Here is a 12,037-nt window from a genome sequence, read left to right on the forward strand (position 1 = left end):
TTACCTACCTTTCGGTACGTCTTGCATCTGCTTGCACGACGCGCCGTTGCCTCCACACACGCCGCAGCTGTCGGTCGTTACAGTTGAGTTCACCTTCCCATCGCATCCAAACTTCTGCAAAAACGCGAGAGCGCGCACCGCGGACACCTGTGTCAGCAAATTAAACACGCGAGCGACAACAACTACGAGAACGCACGCACGACAAACACATAAACAACGAACAGTGAATACTCTTGTTCGAGTAGAGTTTCCATTTCAACTGGTAACGAGTAACGGGTGATCGACAGAGAGTATTAACGGCGGACATCAATGAACCGTTATATTGGTACCGGATTTACTTGATCAAATACGAGCCTTTAATTGCTAGTTTAATTATTACTGGTAAGGCGGGCTGGTTTGTGTGCATATGCGTGTTAACGGGCGGAACACTAAAACAGTGGGTGTAGTATAGTGGAGATGATGAGAAGGAAAGAGATAGAGAGGGAGCAAGAGATGGCGATAGACTGAGCTAGAACGCGGGAAGGAAGCAGAGATAGAGAGAAGGATAGATCCAGGAGGCGGGCTGGTTTGTGTGCGTGTTAACAAGCGGCACACGAAGACAGTGGGTGGAGGGGATAATAAAGAAAGAGAAAAAGAGACAGAGAGAGAGAGAGAGAGAGAGAGAGAGAGAGAGAGAGAGAGAGAGAGAGAGAGAGAGAGAGAGAGCTAGTGCGCAGGAGGAAAGAGGTGATAGAGAGAAAATCAGAGACAGGAAGATCAAGAGGGCAAGAGAGGGAGGGACAAAGACAGAGAACGCTTGAGCTGGGGAGCAGGAGGGGTGGAGAGGTATTGGAAGAGAGTTGGGTATGGGGCAGGGAGGGAAACAGCAAGGAAAGAGGCGAGAGGAGTGGAGAGAGGAGAGAGAAAGAGAGAGTACATGAAGGCTAAGAAGGCGAGCGAATGCGGCTGAAAAAGGTGAGCTAGAGAGCGGGAGGGACGGAGAACGCAAGAGAAAGAGATGGGTTTGTGAACGGAGGGGTAGAGGTGTGTGTGTGGGTGGAGGTGGAAGGATGCACGTACCATGCACTTGCCGCTGTGACACCTGTGGAAAACGTGCGTCACATCGATGGGTTTGTGTCCGGCGCAGTCCGTGCCATCATCGTAGTAGAGCTTCGGCTGCAGCGTGTAGCCGTACGTAGCCACACGACACCACATCACGCACGGATGATCTGAAAACAACAGATATTTCAGAATAATAAACGCGCAATAATTCACGACGAAAACAGGAAAAAAAAATTTAAAATTTAAAAACAAAAACACGCACGCACGCACGCACACACAACACGAACACACACACGAATGTACGTACGCTCGCACGCACGCACGCACGCACGCACGCACGCACGCACGCACGCACGAACGCACGCAGCACGCACACACACACACACACACACACACACACACACACACACACACACACACACACACATATGTATATGTATATTTGAGGAAATAAACCCTTATATAAACGCTAATATATAGCGTTTAATACATACGTGCCATTATAACTCGCGTTGCTTACCTATAGTCTCAGTCCCACTACTTTCCTATAGTCTCAGTCCCACTGCTTTTCTATAGTCTCAGTCCCACTGCTTACCTATAGTCTCAGTCCCACTCCTTCATCATATTCATTATTACTATATGTAATTACCATAGTATTTTCTACACTGTTATACTACAAAATATTACCGCCGTGTCCGAAATACGGGTCCCACTTGAAGGTGCGGCCGGCGAATGCCCGCGTGCCGAGCTCTCGCATGCACTGCTGCTGCTTGTGAGCGTACTGCGACGTCTCACACGGCTGCATGGAAAGTAAACGTAGCGGGACGTATATACTGTCATGAATCGATTTATTGATTGTTTCAATGTTTTTTGATTGATTTGGTTTGCATTGATTTGATTTGATTTGATTTGAATTGATTTGGTTTAATTCGTTTGATTTGATTAGATTCGTTTTGTTTTGATTCGATTCTATTTCATTCATTTAATTCAATTTAATTTGATTTGATTGATTTGTGGTGAACCTTACTATTCGACATGTAACGTTTCACGACATAACAGTCTATACGTTTACGATATGTTACAAAGCGCATGTTATTTATAGCGTCCATAAGTTCGCTGGATTCAAGTACCGTACCAAACTGTAATATATTGCTATTATATATTATATTATTAGATTTCTGGCTATTGAATTTCGCTGGCTTCATGTATCACACCAAACTGTACGGTATCGGGTTTTCCACGAGGTTCCAACGCCGGGTATCCGGCTAGTTAGTATTATTATTATTATTATTATTATTATTATTATTATTATTATTATTATATATATATATAATATATATTAATAGATTGCTGGCTATTGAATATAGCCAGGCACAGGTAATCGTCATCATTAGCAGTCATCTCTTCATCTACCAACACTGCTGAACCGAGTGTTTCCGAGTGTACAATCGCACGCGTGCACTGCCTTGCCGAATGTTCGATAGTGATAACTGTTCGGCGATTGGAAACGTCGATAATAGTTATTGATACATGCTGTTCCCAGCTATCGCGTGGGAAGCTCGTACCTTCTCATTGCACAGTTGCAGCTGTTCGGTATCGCCAAAACATATCGAGCCTCCGTTACTCGGTCTACACAAAATACAGAAGTAGTTAATCAACATTGTAGGAATTACACATTATCTACTATACTAGACTGCTATACACGATAGAAATACTATTTACGTACAGATTATCACCGGTGAATAATGACAAATATCACATAATCACAAATGTAAAATAAATAAATTTGTATTATATACGCATTATAGACGTAATATGAATAATACGAATAATATAATTTACATTATATATATATTATATATTTTTGTGTATTTTTTACATAATATGTTTGTACATTACAATTCTTTATGTGGGCTAGTCACTCGCGATGTTCTATATAAACGCGTTGCTGCTGCTGCTGCTGCTGCTGCACTGGTGCTACGACTAACTACACTCGGGAGTGCTTACCGAGGATTGTCGCAAGCACGCGTCCTCGTGCTTATTCCTCCGCCACAGCTGCGCGAGCACGCAGACCACGCCCACTCCGACCACCCACCGTCGACCGCGATTCCACTCGTCGCCACCAGGGTCGCCTCCGTATGCGGTGGATAGCCTGCGGTAGGGTGCGTCACGATCGCTTTTTTCGTGGTGGCAGCTTCTACGGACAGAAAAAATTCATTCGAGATATTCGTTCGAGATAGTGATATATATTCGTGATATATATATATATAATTATGAACTATATTTTATTATATTATTTATAGTTTCTATTATATTATTACATTAATTAATAGTTATGTATTAATTTATTGGCTTGATATTTTAACTGCCACAGGCTTGGCGCGTCAATGTGTCTCCAGGAGGGCGTAGATTCATCGGACATGTTAATTAAAGCTGCCAGGTTTGGTATTAATCCCGATATACGGAGCGGACACACACACACATATGCATATATATATATATATATATTGATTAGAGTCGCAGTAGAGAGAATAACCCGCACCTGTTTTTTCAGCAGCAGCGGTTACCACCTCTGGTTTTCTAACGGGCTTCGTGTGATCTTCAACTCTGGCTGTAACGTAACCGATGCGAGATTAGTACTAGCTCTACTCGTGTGAAGCCCTTCGCTCCTACTACAGAGAGAGCCACAAGGTCACCTTGCAGCGGGAGCGAAGGGCTACGTACGTGTCAAACTGCATGCAGCGCCCCCTTCGTACAACTCAGGAGCCAGAGCGAGAGCGCCATCTGTCGTGCAGTTTGCGTACGTGTAGCGCAGGAATATTGCGTGAGCCTTTACAGAGCTGCTTTCTATGCATGCTTGCATGTGTTTATTGAAAACACGTCTGTGTGTTTATTTACGTCGGTTTTGCCGCCTCCATCCTCTTCCTCTGACAACATTCCACCACTTAGAGAGTGTGATTCCGCTGGGATTTGGCAGGATTGTTTTCGTGTTTAATTTCAACATTTTTTAATCGCCGGCGATCGCGTCAAAGTGAAAACACCGAGAACCACTTTATTTTTTTTAATTATTTTTTTCTTTAGCCATTTTAATTCGCCGGGGATCAAAGCGTTGCCGCGCGCTCGGCCTTCTCTCGCGGTGAAGCCGAGCGACACCATGCGTTACAGGGGCCGCCGCCGCCTCTCCGCTCATCTAAGGAGAGGCTCAGCTTCCCACCGGGATGCATTGGCGCGCGGATTAAAGAAGCGCTTAATACCGCGTGTTGCGGGGCTACGCTACGGTCGACGACTGCTGGGTGATCAGCACGGGAAACTAAGAACGGAGACCCCGATTCCCTCCTTCATTTGAGATTAGAGATCCTTATTTCTGTAAATGTCACCGTCAGTAATCTTCAAGGGACCGGGGGGCGTTGTCAAAAAGAAGTCTTCCTAATATTAGGTCTCATATATATTTAGCTTCTTCAAGTTCTAATATTAGTCTCAATCTTATAGCTATTTCTACATCTGTTCTAATATTTCTAATCATTATCGTATGCTTCTGACTACGCCACCCCCCTAGGATCGTGATAAGTCATAATAGAACGATAGCTCATAATAGCGGTTAGAAACACTATTATTACCACGTTCATGGGTTACGGTAAGCAGTGTACGAAGGAAAGGCATGTTCACCTCTTCGGCGTCCAGTAGAATGAGTCTGACGACACTCAGGTGTAGCGGCGTGCCGATGGACGGATCCAGAAACCGCTGAGACGCCTGTAACAAAACCACACACAGACATGCATGAGCAAGTAAACACGGAGAAAGTAAACATTACGAAATCCTCTCGTTCATCATTTTATGAAAATAATCGCGATATATGATCACGAACGCACGGGATGCCTGGAGTCTAATGTGCATTGGGAAATGCTCCTCTAAAACGGAGTTGCGTCCGTGTTTCCACCGTAAGCGAGTGTTGCTGAATTAGAAATAACTTACATGAATATTTAGCCAATTAAACCAAAATATTATTTTATTATTATTATTACTACTACTACTATGGTTATAGTTATAATTATAATGATAATGATGACGATTATTACTAACATTAATAATAATAATAATAATAATAATTATTATTATTATTATTCGGCTTCGTGACTTACGATGTGCATCAGTGTGAGCAGGTAGGTAAAGATGTCGGCTTTGCTGTGGTACTTCTGCATGCTCCTGTCTGCGACCACGAGCACCTCTGCGTACCTAGGCACGCTCAGCGGCCTGCTGTGAGCCCGCATCGACCTGGTTCTAGGTCGTCTCCTAGCCGCTGGGAAGAAACGGAACCGGAAACAGATGATAACGGAGACGGAACCGGAAACAGACGATAACGGAGACGGAACCGGAAACAGACGATAACGGAGACGGAACCGGAAACAGACGATAACGGACACCTTTCCGTGTAGGCCGTTTCCGAACAGTACCGCAAGTTGAAAATAGTTTCTTCTAACTGCGTGGCAGAAAGTGGCCAATTTATATATAATAGGTTTCTGAGTTCGCGTAATCTTGAAAAAACACTCGGTATATGGAGAATGTCAGTCGTGCCTTAGTTGTGATTAACGGTCATTGACATTTAAAGCTATGCGCGTTTGCGTGACAATCCGAACATGATTTGAACATGCGTTTTACGAAGACTACGAACTTTCGTTAAGAAAAATCTAGTAAAAAACATCAGAATATTTTCACGAACATTCGGTGAACAGGTTAAGAATCCCCAGCACCAACTAGAAACGCGGAGGGGCAGGGGGTGTATACCGATAGGGTGAATACTATACACACGCGCTTCAATCCGTAGAAGGCCATTCCCACCACGTTTCCACATCCTCTATTATCTTTAAGAGCGTATAACGTAGGAATGAGTTTCGAACGTGTTCATTGGCAGTCCACAGGTTTTCTCTTTCGTGCATACGCGAAAGACGAGGAGGTCGGTTAAAAAATGTGTTGATTAACTTTGTTAAAGTCTCTCGGTCGCTGTGTTTGCCGTTCCAGTATCGCTGCCCGATGACTCGATGTCGATGTCCGATGTCTGATGTCGTTGTTGTACTTGGCATGTACGCGTGGACGGGGGGAGGAAGGAGCGTGGGAGAAGGAGAGGATGCGAGACGCGCATGCATGTACGCGTGGACGGGTGAAGGAAGGCGTGGGAGAAGGAGGGGATGCGAGACACGCACGCATGCATGTACGTGTGGGCGAGGGGAGGAAAGAGCGGGGGAGAAGCAGGGGATGAGAGACACGCACGCATGTACGCGTGGGCGAGGGGAAAGAAGGAGCGTGGGAGAAGGAGAGGATGCGAGACACGCACGCATGTACGCGTGAACGGGGGGAGGCATAGGAGGGGAAAAGGAGGAGGGAGATGTGTGAGACACGCACGCGGAGATGTGTTGCGGTGGGTGGACCTTCTGTAGGCACGATCTTAGGAAACATCGTTTCGTCTGTTTACACAGGCGTCGTTAGTTTCGCGTCGGCTGGGAGTGCGCTCAGCACGAGTGCATGCCCCACGAGCGAGCTCCGAGAAACCGTACGTGCGCAAGACGTTTTACGCAAGGGGAACGGTTGGTTGGGCGGGGCCTATTCCCAGTGTCCCGAGTAAAGAATGTTTGCCATTTATCAGTTCGCAGTTAAATAAACTCCCAGTACTTTTCCAGTTATTTTAAATGTTAAAATGCTTTATTTTGAAAACAATTTTTTTTTCTAGTTTACATGTGATTAAAATACCTCAACCCCGCGTCCCCGAAAATAACGGTTCCACGCTTAGTTTACGATGCTATATCCCTCGTTATGCTAACGTAACCTCGCAGAGCAACCCTGTTCTGTTGCGTTACGTATTTAATATTATCAGTGGTAGATAATGACAAATTCTTTCATTATCTACCCCTGATCTTACACATACCGCCCGAGCAAGCGCCGTGAATAATCGTCACGTACGTGCAATACGTGTTACGGTCAGTGAGTGTAGACGTTTAGTACGGCATGCTTTGGGGTGCTGTTGTTGTTGTTGTTGTTGTCGTCGTCGTCGTTGTTGTTGTTGTTGTTGTTGTTGTTGTTGAGGAAGAGAAGGAGAAGGAGGAGAAAAAAAGAAGAAGGGGAGGAAGAGGAGGAGGAGGAGGAGGACGAGGAGAAGGAGGAAGGGGAGGAGAAAAAAGATGAGAAGGAGGAGGATAAGGAGGAGAAGGAGGAGAAGGAAGATGAGGAGGAGAAAAAAAGAAGAAGGAAGAAGAGGAGGAGGAGGAGGTGGAGGAGGAGGCGTTGGCGGTGCGGCGCGAGCAAGTGCGCAGAGCGCGAACACGTGTTTTGAAGACTCGTGTAGTATACACGCAGTCTGCGAGCGACTCGAGCGCCAAAAAAGCTAAACACAATATATACACACTTAACTGTAAAAGCATACTCGACACAGTTTTCATAATATACGCTTGTTGGCACAGTTAACGGTTAGTTAGACTGGTTCTATGGGGGAAGGGGGGTCGTACGTGTCCTAAGGAGATGACGTTGACCCCGTCTTTTAGGTTAGCAAACTTATATATTCGTTTCTGGTCCTTGTACCTCATTACCTGTGTCACTAACCCACCGCAGATATATATACAGCTAAAAATGTTGATTGCTTAACCCCAAAACAATAGACTATAACAGCAAGAACTGATGATATTGATATCGCCAATGCCAATACCAACGGTGATATCAATAGCTGAGAGGTATTGTAAGTTATTAATAATATTCTTCTTGCAATGACGCTATATATAATATGACATCGTATCATGACCATATATCGTATTCATGAGGCTAACACGATACGGCGTCTTATGTACCTTCATGTTACACATTTGTACTTGCACGTCGGGACCTTTGCATTCCTTTCCTCCATGTTGCGGCCTGAAAGAGCGTCAATTAACCTCGATCAGTCAACGTAACAACAAGCAAATACATATAAACTCGCACGTCGTGCCTTCTAACGCGGGGTTTAACCGACTTGTTGCTTACTCGGTGAGTAAATGGTACTACACGGAAAGGCAGTTACTGGGATGAGAAGGCGGTTACTGGGATGGGAAGGCGGTTACTGGGATGGGAAGGCAGTTACTGGGATAGGAAGGCAGTTACTGGGATGAAAAGGCGGCTCGGTGAGAGCGTATGGCAAGCGGACAAGCAGGATTGATTGCCACGAAGCCATCTCGTTTATATAGTTGCCAAACGCGAATGATCGATCGGTTAGCGCGGCCTGGATGAAGCCCCTAACGTCGGCGGGATCTTACTGCGAGCTGACGTCATGCGTATTGCCACGCACGTGCGCACACGTCACGCTCAGTCGTTAATCACACTAACGAGGGAGGCGAGGGAAGGGAGGAGGGGAGAACGGTTATTTTCGGAATGCGAAATCGGACCATTTTAATTCTCTGGTACAAAGCGGGAAACCCTGGAGAAAAAAAAAGAAAGAAAGAGAGAGAGAGAGAGGCGTGCGCGTACGTGTGGACGCGCGCGCGGGTACACCTGAGAATGCGCGTGTGTGCATGTACACACATCCAGCCCTGTACGCGTATCTGACAGCACCTGATACCTTTAGCACCCATCCCATTATGAGCACACGTATAATTATTTTTACGCGGTAGCCCATGCTTGTAGTGAATTCATCTATATCCAATTATTTAATTCAAACTATTTCATAATAATCACACGTTAAGATCGCGCCAGTATTTTCCTTAGAAGCCGGCACTAAAAACACTAACAATTCTAAAGGTTTCACGATAAGTGGAATGCGCCATTATTCTCCGTGAAAAAACGCGAGAATTCGTGAGATATTTATGGCGCATTATCGCCCATTAAGTTTTTAGAACGGTTCCCTCCCTCCTCGCGATCGTTCATTGGCATTCTTCTCTAACAGTCCTGACAACGCTGTATGTAAAAATATCACGCACGCAAACATTTGCCTGTCATCTCCATCAACCATGCATACTAATGGTTGCTATGGTTACTCTACAGCGACGTGAATGGAAGCGCCTTACGTGTCGTTGTCGCTGAGGGCGTCGGCATTGTGGGTGCTGCCGTCGGCTTCGTCGCCGCCGACGTTGTCGACGTCACGTGACAGTCGACCTTGCCAGCTGTGTCGAGTTTCCCATCGCATCCAAACTCCTGTGTTGATTAGAACGTCGGCGTTCGATATTAATTCGTCAGGTTACAAACAACGGAGACATGGGAAGCAATATATAGAAACAGGTGAACTGACCCGCGAGGGTCTAGGACAATTGAATTCTTCCCAACTCCCGGCTCCCATGACTGACACCGCTATAACTTCTCTTTTTGATCATAATGATGCTATACTACCTCTGTTATTGATGATGCTGATGCAAATGCCGCCGATGATAATGATGGTTATGATGATAATGATCATAATGAGAATGACGAGTGCCAGCAGCAAGACGATGATGAAGATCAGAAAGGTAATGCAGTTGAGGTGGTGGTGAAGGAGGAGGAGGAGGAGGAGGAGGAGGAGGAGAGGGAGGAGGAGGAGCAGGAGCAGGAGGAAGAAGAAGCGAAGGATGCGGAGGATGTCGAAGACGATAAGGAAGGAGAAGGAGGAGAGGCGGCGGAGGAACATGCACAGGAGAGAACAGAAGAATGCTGCTGATGATCATGATGATGACGATGGTGACGACGGCGGCTTCGCGAAAGCGTCTTTTTCTTGTAAACCAATAAAATAAACTAAAAATACTCGGCTTAAATGTGTTCGCCGCGAGTACGTGCACGAAACCCACGTTTTTGTGACGCAATCAGGCTGCATGTGGCTATTTATGACATCTGCCTGCTTTATAAACCGCACAGCGCGCTCAAGTAAATATTTAGAGTGTTCGTTTTGTATCTGCGGTGTAGACCAGAAGGGGGGGGTTGTATTTGTTTTTCTACTATAGGGCGCGCATGCGCCAACAGCTTTGTTTAGTCTTTAGTCTCTCACATCTTCCAATCGCGCGGATGGAGGGCGTGGGTTTAACTTCATCGTAGTTGTTGCAGCGCTATTGCTGCCTGGCGCTGCTTGCACACGTCCGCAGATGTCTGCGGGACCGCATATGTACTCTCTCACAATCCCCCCCCCCCTCCGATCGTAATCTTGCGAGTACGAGATCGAGTTCAAAGAACAGATAACGCTGTACGGCTGCGTTGCGCATGCGTCATCAGTTAAGATGTTAGTCGATGTCTTATTCACTCCACCGGCGGATAAGTGAGTGAGGCTCTCTCGCTGCGTTGAACCTATAGACTAGTGTTATCATTAGGAGTAAACCCCTGAGCGCCGCAGATGCCACGGGAATGTAATTGGGTAGCGGGAACATCTGGAATGCATTTCAACAATTGAATTCTTAATTAAAGCCCAGGATTAAATCCGTTGCGTCTACTCCGATGTTTAGCATGCCCCGATTCCCGTGTATATCCCGGATCCCGGAAAATATCCCCGTACTTCTGTTTCGCGCGAAATGAACCCATCATTTGAACGAACTCATCTTAGAAGCCATCGCTGAAACCACTGACTGACTCACCAGGCATTTGCCGCCCACGCATCGATAGTAGGCGTCGCTGGTGACTTCGCCGTGCTTCTTTTGGTAGGGATCCAGACAGTCGGTGCCGTCCCTGTACGAGGGCTGTGGTTGTGTGTTGTAGCCGAGCCGCGGCACGTAGCAGAACATATCGCAGGGATTGCCTAGCGCGCGGAAGAGTAACAAACACGACGTGTTACTGTTGCGCGCGCTCTGCATCTCTCTCTGTATCTCTCGCAAGTCTACGATCTACGGTTAACGTCCTGGGCTAGAATCTACTGTATAAATTAGAGTCTACGATCTACGGTTAACGTCCTGGGCTAGAATCTACTGTGTAAATTAGATACTACGGGCTAGAAACGCGTCTAGGTTCTAGACTGGAGTTTAGAGTCAGCCGTGGTGAGGCCGTATACCTCGTCCTAGCACGACTGCACTCGGTCGCAGCTCTAACACGATGTCCGTATCATACAGGCGGACACTGAAGCGTCGCCGCTGTCCGCCCGTCGCCTCCCCCTCCTGCTGCTCATCCTCCTCCCCCTCCTCCTCTTCAGCATCTTCATACACGTACGCCACCGTCGCATCTGTAGATAGAAACACAAAGTTACGCGTTAAAGTACAAGTTACTAAAACGTGTAGTTTTCGAAAAGTTTTTGCTATGGATATCAACAATCAATAATGAATGGTACGCGGTATTAAAATAGCACACACCTCGTTGCGGATTCGATACATTAGACTACGCTATAGCTCCATGTTTCAACTTGTCATGGCTTCGTATTTCATCTAATATCGTAACCAACTACCCTTATTCTTTTCTAATGTCATTTCAACTTCATTGAATCACAGATATTATGTCACAAATTACAAATATAACACCAGTTCTCGTGCGGCGCATGCGTGCGGCCCATGGGGCATGCTACGTTGAAGCACTATGCAAGACAGTATTCAAGATGTAAGGGGAAAAGAGAGCTACAGCCACATGTATGATAAATCAGTAATGAATAAAAGCAAATTTGTGTTTTTATTCCCTTGATCATATAGTTCCACGCGCGCATGTTCTATTGCCACAGCACAGCAAATATGAAATCCGTAACTAGATGCGTAGATGCTTGAAGTAGAAAACCTTGCGCGAGGAATGCCGAATAAGCGACAGCAGACGAGCAATCTTCTTCTTCTCGAGTCACTCACTACACTACACTCGACCAAGCCACTGCAGCACACAGGACCTTGCACAGTGATTGAAATCATCAAGGTCTCCATGTCTACAGGGCTCTGATAATAGGAGGGCATTCCAGGAGATGGAATGACGAGAGATACTCAAACACGACACCTGCAGCTGACCGTAACATCGTCTGCTTATGGCGCTTCTAGTTCACACTGCATGGCAGGTGCGCGCGCGCGCGTGCGTGCGTGCGTGCGTGCGTGCGTGCGTGCGTGTGTGTGTGTGTGTGTGTGTGTGT

The 12,037-nt window shown here is 46.3% G+C and overlaps 1 protein-coding gene across 1 annotated transcript in view; it reads right to left on the bottom strand.

Moving 5' to 3' along the window:
* LOC106818579 overlaps nucleotides 1–12,037 on the bottom strand; it is a 24,741-nt gene continuing 12,704 nt past the window's right edge. Inside the window, exons 4-11 of the mRNA XM_014823276.1 lie at nucleotides 10,584–10,744; nucleotides 9,060–9,186; nucleotides 3,584–3,652; nucleotides 3,049–3,238; nucleotides 2,607–2,670; nucleotides 1,729–1,840; nucleotides 1,060–1,208; nucleotides 1–114 (exon numbers count right to left, since the gene is read on the bottom strand). Of these exons, the coding sequence (XP_014678762.1) occupies nucleotides 1–114; nucleotides 1,060–1,208; nucleotides 1,729–1,840; nucleotides 2,607–2,670; nucleotides 3,049–3,238; nucleotides 3,584–3,652; nucleotides 9,060–9,186; nucleotides 10,584–10,744 (986 nt within the window). The remainder of the gene's footprint in view (nucleotides 115–1,059; nucleotides 1,209–1,728; nucleotides 1,841–2,606; nucleotides 2,671–3,048; nucleotides 3,239–3,583; nucleotides 3,653–9,059; nucleotides 9,187–10,583; nucleotides 10,745–12,037) is intronic.

This window comes from Priapulus caudatus, unplaced genomic scaffold, assembly GCF_000485595.1.
Source record: "Priapulus caudatus unplaced genomic scaffold, Priapulus_caudatus-5.0.1 Scaffold2354, whole genome shotgun sequence".
Taxonomy (NCBI): Eukaryota; Metazoa; Priapulida; class Priapulimorpha; order Priapulimorphida; family Priapulidae; genus Priapulus; species Priapulus caudatus.